We start from the raw sequence: 9,280 nt of genomic DNA, 5'->3' as shown, positions 1-9,280 counted from the left end.
CGATTTCAAACCGTATTCAAAACATTTTTGTTTTTGTTCCTGTCGCAGTATTTGCTTCAAATAATCAATTAAAGCGGCAAGGAAATAACGCTTTTCATGCCATTCTTGACGTGTGCTTGACTAACGTGGTGTTAACGTTGTCTCTAACAATTGAACCCATTTGAAAGAGGGTAGAAAGGGATACCGTCGGGGGGGTCGAGTTGTTACAATGTAGGAACTGTAGAAAACTCTTGGGAAAATCGACCTACTTCAGGTTTTTAACTTTTAACGTGGTCTTTCTGTTCATTAATTCAATTTCAATAACTTTAATATGGATTTCGTTAGTTTGTTGTGTTAATGCCAGAAGACCAACCAGCCAGGCTTAACCTTGTCATTTAAATTGTTTTCCCTGCAGTAGGAATATAGTTATTTCCGAAAGCTTCCACATTGTAACGACTGTACTAACGGTCGTTCCTTTCTACGTAGTTTTCGATCGGACTCCAGCCGAAGAGTACTCTCATTTACCACCTTAAGAATACGCAACGCTGCACAAACCTTCCAACGATTTATAAACGAAGTTCTTTCTGGCTTAAATTTCCTTTTTTATATCTAGACGATACTCTCGTAGCAAGACTAGCAAGTCGCAATGAAGAAGACCATTATCATCATTTACAACAATTATTTGAGTATAAGTTGCCTTCATGTTTAATCGCTATTGTTACCTAATTAACCTAAATACGTTGATTTTAAAACGTATTCAAAACATTTTTGCGGGATAAATCTCATGTCGCAGTATCTGCTTCATGTTTTGTGACATTCTTCTCTAAAGGGAAACTCCAAATAATCCATTGAATTAAAATAATATTATTTAATAACGGTCAAAACAAGTTTCGTCAATAAGCTAAAACATAATCAATATAAAACACAACACTTAACAACATTAACCAGGTCTAAATAAGTTTACACAACACTTAGATATGATAAAGTGTGTGAAAGGAAAAATATATGCATATATTATACTATTAAGTATAGAATAATAGAAATTAGATTTGATATACATAATTGGTATCATATTGACCATATGAACCTAAAAACTAATAGCAATGAATGAATGACTTGAGTAAATGCGTAACGACCGACATTGGCGGTGTGAATATAACACTCGAATATTTCACTTTTCACTCACGTGAAGGTATTTGCATGATACGACGCTTACACGAAAACGTAATCCCTAAATTAGAGCCGCAATATACCACTTTTCTCGCGTCCTCGACGTCGGCAATAATGTTCGAAACAACGAGAAAACTCGCGACCAATGTGGAATTGCCGATCGCATCGTCCTCGTTTTAAGGATAAAAGCTTAGACATATTGATAAAATTTACACGCCTCGTGGTTTTAAAACGTTTAAGAAAGCTATTCTCATTGAAAATTCAGTCCGTTTTTACATACGCGCGAAATTCGACGACGCTAAAGTTTACGACGACGGTCACGTCAATGACATCTTATACTTTCAACCGTCGCTACACAACGAAATCGTACCCCCACAAGTAAAATTTTTACGTAGACGACGAGTTAACTTCTTCCACTATACTGAAATACCTAACGGGAATATTTACGTCGCGACGCCAACACAAGCGGGTTCCTTTTTCTAGAAAGTTGCGAACACGAGACCGCCGTTGTGATGCCAGCAGTGCGAACGGAGGAAAATCGACTTTGGACGGGTTTTCGGCTTCGGTATGTACATTCAACGTTGGGTTCAATTTTCTGAGGAAAATGTTTGTGAATAACTTGTACGAAGTTGACATTCGTGCACGTGAGTTTTTGTAAAAAATATTTTTGTTACAAACTGCCGCTACAATGACGGATGTACAACAAACGGAACAGCAAACCCCCGTATCTTCCGAAACGGAAAACACTTCACCCGTAAAAAACAAAGCTGCCGGCGGTGGTTCCTCCTCCGATTCGTCGACGAAGAAAAAGAAAAGCCAACGATCAAAAGCCACCCATCCACCCACATCCGAAATGGTGAATAACGCGATTAAGACCCTTAAGGAACGCAACGGTTCGTCGCTTCAAGCTATTAAAAAGTACATGACTTCTAATTACAAAGTTGACGCTGAGAAGATGGCTCCGTTTATTAAGAAATTCCTGAAGACCGCCATCGCTGCAGGCGGTATTGTCCAAACTAAAGGTAAAGGTGCGTCAGGATCGTTTAAACTGGCATCGGCCTCTGCAAAAAAGTCAGGCAGAGTAACGACTTCCTCCCTTAAAAAGAAACCTGCCGCCGCCGCCGCCGTATCTAAAAGGGCCAAAGCTCGAGCTGCCTCTACGAAGAAATCCTCCTCACCTGCGAAGGCAAAAACAACGCCGGTGTCCGGTTCCCCTGTTGTTGAAAGCAAAAAGAAGGCTGCAGTAAAAGCCAAAAAGTCGCCAACGGTCGGAGAAAAGAAAGTAACCAGCTCTACTACTGCCGCAGTCAAAAAAACCACCACGGTTAGAAAAGCACCATCAAAAGCTAAAAAAGTTACCAAGGGACCAACGAAAAAGCCGAAAGCGCCGAAACCCAAAATCGCCAAGAAAGTCGCTGGTGGTGCTGCACAATTGAAATCGTCGTCCACGAAAAAGAGAAATTTACCAAAAAAAAAATGAGCTCTGCAATTTATTACAATTAAGGGCTTTCTCACAAGCCGCCACACAAAGGCCCTTCTCAGGGCCAATAATGGTATAACGAAAAAGAATTCTAACATAATTTTAATCTATACATAATGTATGTACTCTGGCAGTATGCATCTTAGTTCCATTCGCAGTAGTTACCACTTACTTTTAGTAATTGAAAATTTCCAACATTTTATTTATCCGAAATAAAATAGCAGTTCTTTTTTAATTGCCATTTTTTTCGAAGACAGCTGAATTACGTGTAACATGAAAAATACTCTGAATTTTACGTAGAATCCATAAATGCAACAAAAAAATGATGGGGTTCCTATTTAAAAATGTCAACTTAAGCATGGTATCTCAATTTTGGGATACCTGTACATTTCAATTTTATCTCAAAAAATGCGCGTTCAAAAATATAACCTAAGCCTTTTTTCTAGAAGAATATCGCCCGAATTTTTATCGAATTGAAGTAATATATTAAACAATTTTGAAATTTTCTGTCTATTTCAATTTTGGGCCTATTGCAGACTAAGCTTTTTCGGTACGATCCTTTCTAGAGTATTCTAGTAAAGTATGATTGTATAACCATTGGTAATTTTCAATTAATTGAACAAATTTCACCATTTGATCACTTTCATCATCCATCTTTACTGTTATTATTTATACTGGGTACCGCACCGGGCAAAATGCAGCTCGCATGCAGTGGTACCAACACAATGTAACAAAAAGTTCCATGCGCAGTGCTTTAAAAATCCCATCTATTAAGCAAAAAAAAAACTACAAATAAATTTAAAAATTGTTTTTAAATAGAAAAGACTAACATAAAATTTCAAAGTAAGTAGTTTTTAACTACTAATACTCCTATAAAATATAAAACTTAATAAAAAATATATTTAAAATCAAACATATTAAGTTAGAAATCATATAAATATGTTTTCCGATAGTACTAATCAGTCCTTAAAACTATAAAATTCTTTATATACATATTTTTGTAATAAGTCGTTTGGGGTGGGATAATCAACGCATGTTTAATTATTCTGTTGTAAAGCGTTACGAATAACGCACATTGCATTTAATGTTTCCTCGCCCGTTCTATTTCCTTTTTTCATTTTAATATCTGTTACCATGGAAAAAATTCTTTCTGCTTCAGCATTTGTATGAGGCAATGTTAAAATAATATTGGCAAGTTTTCCTAAATTTGTAAATAAGTGGTCGTTATTAAAATTTTTTTTCATCCAATTTGAAGCCACATCGATTTCAGTTTCATCGAATGAAGTAGCTAGTTTCTGCCACTCATTTGATATGTCAGTGGCAATGAAATTAAAAAAATCAACAGCCAATCCAACTATATCAATATCAGAATTCCACTTGGGGATCTAAAAATTCCATTGCTTTAAAAATGTGATTATTAAGTGTTAAGTGGAAATCGTTTTAAAATTTCAGTAGTGGCGGTTACGTAAAATGATAAACATTTTTTCGAATCTCCTGTTGACCGTCCAGTGGTAAAGATTTTATAAAGCTTTCACACTCATCACCTAATTTAATCTTATCTAATGGCAAGAAATGTTCAGTTTGACATCCGGTTTTAAATAATTAGTGCATAGTCGTATAAATAAAGTATTACAGTGCCCATGTAATTTATGAACTGACTATTTGATTGAAATAATGAATTAAGGGAATTTAAAAAACTTGGAGCATACTTCATGAAATATAAATACCCTTTTAAATACATATTTTTCATGTCATTGTGGATAGTTTCTGCACTTTTTAATTTATCCTCAGTTATTGCTAGTAAAAAGAAATGTTCTAACACATTCCAATTATTTAAAATTCGTACTACACAGTCGTGCCGACTCAACCAACGTGTAGTTACTAATTAAAAATTTTTTGTTTGCTCTGGTTAAAGTAATCTTGCAACTCCGCTAAAACAGCGCATCGTTTCGCACTTCCTGATACATTTTAACAGAGCTACTAAATGATCCACAACTTGGGTAGCAACATTGTGCTCCGCGAAAAATACAGAAAGTTTAATTTCAGCTCTTTTAATATTATCAACATGTATATCTTTATCATTACTAACAAAATAATTAGCCAATGGTTTTGTCGTTTTAACCGCTGACATATTTTCAGAAGTTTTTGTCTATTAGAATGCCTTAATAACTCACTCTTACCGCATGTCAAGTCTACATTACAAACGGAACATCTAAAATTTAATAATGTTCACACAGAAATATAAATTATTTTATAATTAATTTAATTTTATTGATTAAAGGAAGCGCGACTACCTGCATTTATTTTTATTTTTCTTATCCGCTGTTAACTAGTTTTTAAAAAGGGGACCCTGCAACCAACATTCCTGGAAAACTTTGGTTCCTTTTTCTTGGTGGAACTTTTTTGAGGAGGTTCTAAATGTTCCGTATCTGATGAAGAATCTTCCATTTTTTTAAACAATACACTCTATACAGTAAAGACAATCCGACTCGGTACTCTACACGGTTTACGATTCTACGCAGTTTACTCTCGTAATCAATTATTGAATATGACATAACATGACGTAGCCTCGATGCGGTAAATACCCGAATTGTTTCGGATAGATTTATTACGTTCGGCAAATCTCTGATAGATGGCGCTATTACTAAATATTGATCGTCTTATAATTAGAAGATAGTGCAAATGTCAAATTACAAAAACATATTTAAATTTTATAATATAATAATTTTGAGAAATTAAAAATCTCTCAAAATAGACGAATATCCCTTTGTTTCTAGGAATACTGAAAAATCTCCCGAATCGGGATATATCTCTCAAGTTGGCAACACTGCGAGTCGCATGTTTAGACGAAGTCGCGACGCTGCGTCGCCATATGCTGATTTTTATTTAAAAACACGTGAGATGCACTGAAGCGTACGTCTTCCTACAATTGCGTCTAATACTCGTCTATGACGAGCAGCTCCGTGTGCAGAAGGTCTTATACTGGTTAAATTAATAACTGTCTATAATAACAAACAAAAAAAAATTAGTATAACAAATCTACAAAAAAATTCTCCTCAAAAAAAAAGAATTTAAACAAAATTATAACCTGAAAAGAAAAAACAATAACACGAAAATTGAGTCGGCTGAGTCAATATTGTAAGAGACACTCCTTTAATGTCAAAAAAATAAAATAATAAAAAAACTCAAGCGAACAGGTCGAAAACAAGAAAATAAACTATTAATAATTTAGATTCTATACAAAAATATTCAAACCTTATCTGGAAATCCTGTTCCTTCTTTTTTCATTTAATGCGACTGCACGTGTTGATTAAAGCGGAACCAGGAAAGCCGGAACAAACTTTACCAAAAATTAAACAAGCGTACTGCACTAACGCTTGAGAACAAAAGAGGAAGTGGTGGGAAGAGGAAACGCGGTACGGACGACCGATATCCGCATCCCCACCCCTAATATTAATGGATCTTAAGAATATCGATAAATTTACCAACGAACACTCAATGACCTTTAATAATCAACAACAAAAATAAATTAAGATACCCCGCGAGTGTATTAATAAAAATTAGATATCCATTAAAATCATAATAAACTGATTAAGGAAAGAAAATCAAATGAAAGTAATTACATATGAAATCACATACAGTGTGTCCGTAAGTAGCGGATAAAATCATTATAAACGGTTTATGAAAAAATCCCTGAAACGGGAATTATGCAGCTGCATCCCATAGCATTTAAGAAACTAATATGATAAGATTAGTAGAAGAACCGTGAGACTCGAAATGAAACTGTAACAAGATTGGAGACCGTATTGGCCGACTTCCAGCCAATTCCAAAGAGTCCATGGATCACATTTCCAGGACAATAAAATTGATGGCAACTCAAAATTCAAATCAATTCGCTCTTGTATAAGGACAAGAGCCTCCATAACTCAAACCGTGGTAAATATAATTCCAAAATTGAAAGGAGTACTTCCAATGTTTATCGAATTATGTAAACATTTTTTAAATAATTATTATGATAGAGTAAACCCTCATAATTCTATAAATCAATTTTTAATAAACATTATTAAAAGTCGTTTCGAAGGAGAAGATTTAAATTTTCTTATGTAACCAATATTAAAATTGACTGCACTAGATTCAGAATGCACTTGGATTCTTCCTACACGAAGAAATTGCAAAAAATGTAGATCTTTAGACCCGTTTCAGGGATTTTTCCATAAACCATTTAAAATGATTTTATCGCCTATATCCGCTACTTTACGGACACATTGTATGCATGTATGTAAACAAGATAAAACCTAAATAAAAGAAACAGTTTTGTGAAACATTTTTGTATATGAAAAGTTTAATGATCAAGCATAGAACGTAAGCTATTTGCCTATTTCTTATTCTTTTTTAAATCATATCGAGTAATTTGCATCATTAAATTCGCGAATCCTTGTCGTGACTGTACTACGACTCTGTCTCCAACCGTGTTTGAAATGTCAAATAGAATCAAGTAAATGCAGTTGTTCCCAGTTTTAACGACCATTAAATAACATGTTGCGGCTTTGTAGATGTCGGAAAAGAACAAGCCAACAACTTTGTCGGGGGCTCAGTACTAAAAAAGAAAAGCCAGACAATTAGAAATTGATCAAGCGTTGGCTGGTTTGTTAAATAAATTTTTGGCAGAATCAACACATTCACAAAAAAAAAAAACAAAAAGTTCAACTCAAACTGATGCTACACTAACATCAGAGCAATCCGAACAAATAGGAAAAGTAGATACGCAAGAAACAGAAGTTGGAACAAACACAGTTGAAGATGAAAGAAATGTAGCTTCCTGTTCTAATGTATCCATGCTATCAATGTCTACTTTAAGTTTTGATGCAAACGATCCAGGTTCTCGAAAATTCTCCTTGTCAAATAGTTAAATGTAATTTTCCAAAAGATGCTTTGGATCGTAAATGGAGAAAAAGTTAACAGAAATTATTTGCTGTACTCAATATCAAACAATTCTAAATGAAAGAGTAAGAAAATGTTTCTAAACTAAACGATGCGATTTCTTTATTTATCTTTTTCAGTACAACATGTTTCGGCTAACAAGTAGCCTTCTTCAGGTACAACTAAAGTTAAAATTAAATAGTTGGTAAAAAAAATTGATACAAAGAACGGAATAGTTACCGTCAATGTGGTACACATATGAGTAATCGGGAAATCGTATACATATATATATAAATCATTTCATTGAAGTAAATTAGAAAAGGTCACTCAAAGAACATGTAAAAATCCTTCAGAAAAACAAAAGGGTCGAACCACTACAAGGGAATTTGAAAAACATAAAACATAACTTAATGAACAGAGTTTATGTAACTTACTTGAAAAGGACGAAAAACAATACTAACAAAATGTTCAAAGAATGTCAGTTGATCTAAAAGTATAAACGCGAAAGTACAACAGTTAAAGAACGACTGGTCTTAAAAATAAGAAAAAACAAGAATGGGATGCGTGAGTTATACCGATTGGTAACTTTAATTTTTGGAGATACACCCAACACGGACGTACGTATAAGTATACGTGTGTGTGTATATTCGGTGTCGTTAAGTGGGGGATAAACAAGCGTAGGGGTAATGCACAAATTGAATCGTTCATAGATTGTTGAGAGGCGAAGTTGGTCGCATCGCTTTGCAGTTAACCCTAGCAAAAAAAAACTAAGATGTTGTTTACTGTAGCGGAAAAGGTACAGATTATAAAATGGTTTTATGGTGGCAATTCTGTAGCCCAAATAATTAATTTGTTTCCTGTGGCCTATGAAAACAGATCAATTCCTAGTCGCGGAACAATTTCAAATATTATTAAAAACTTTGAGCGACATGGATGTGTGTCTCCACAGAAACACAAATTACGAAGGGGTAAAAGAGATGAGTTACGTGATACGATGATATGTGCTGATGTTGAACGCAATAAAAATCAGTCAAGCAGACAAGTTGCGGAGACGTTTGCTATCAGCCATGTTGCCGTCCTAAAAACATTAAAGAAACACGAGTACAGGTCGTACAAGGTACAAAAAAGTCAGGAATTACAAGGGCGGAATTTTGCTTTACTATGATGGAAATGGCCAACGGAAATGTTGATTTTATAAAAAACATTTTATTTACCGATGAATCTACATTTCCTTTGCATGGTCGGCATAATCCCAGCGTTGCTCGATATTGGAGTCGTGACAATGAACACAAAGTTTATGCGGCTCGTACACAATATCCCCAAAAATGAAATGTTTGGGCTGGCTTAGTGTTTTTACGATAGATTGGGCTATTGTTTAGCACAGAATGGTGGTTTATTTGAACACCTAATATAAAAAATATTTTATTTTTATAGTTTTTTGTTTTATTTGTTGTTTTACAAAGTTTATTTCAGTTACTTACGAATTGTTTTTATTTTTAGAATTAAGAATTTGCTTTGTCTTATTTGAATTTCATTTATTATATTAGTTATTATTTTTATAATATTTCTTATCATTGAACGATGTCAAACGACTGACTGCTCTCCGATCCACTACTCTTGCGATTCAAGTATACTTATACGTACGTCCGTATTGGGTGTATCTCCTAAAATTAAAGTTGCCAATCGGTATATTGTTCCCGGAATGACAGACACCCGACGATTCCTAGAATT

The 9,280-nt window shown here is 34.4% G+C and overlaps 1 protein-coding gene across 1 annotated transcript; it reads left to right on the top strand.

Annotated features, from left to right (window-relative positions):
• The first annotated feature begins 1,157 nt into the window (after nt 1-1,157).
• Nucleotides 1,158-2,700, top strand: LOC139430783 (histone H1-like). The gene has a single exon (XM_071198071.1). It carries the CDS (start codon nt 1,838-1,840, stop codon nt 2,627-2,629), a length of 792 nt encoding a protein of 263 aa, XP_071054172.1. The 5' UTR covers nt 1,158-1,837; the 3' UTR covers nt 2,630-2,700.
• Nucleotides 2,701-9,280: the final 6,580 nt, after the last annotated feature.

Source organism: Onthophagus taurus, chromosome 7 (genome assembly GCF_036711975.1).
Source record: "Onthophagus taurus isolate NC chromosome 7, IU_Otau_3.0, whole genome shotgun sequence".
In the NCBI taxonomy this organism is placed as follows: Eukaryota; Metazoa; Arthropoda; class Insecta; order Coleoptera; family Scarabaeidae; genus Onthophagus; species Onthophagus taurus.
This window is presented reverse-complemented; position numbering and strand designations above follow the sequence as displayed.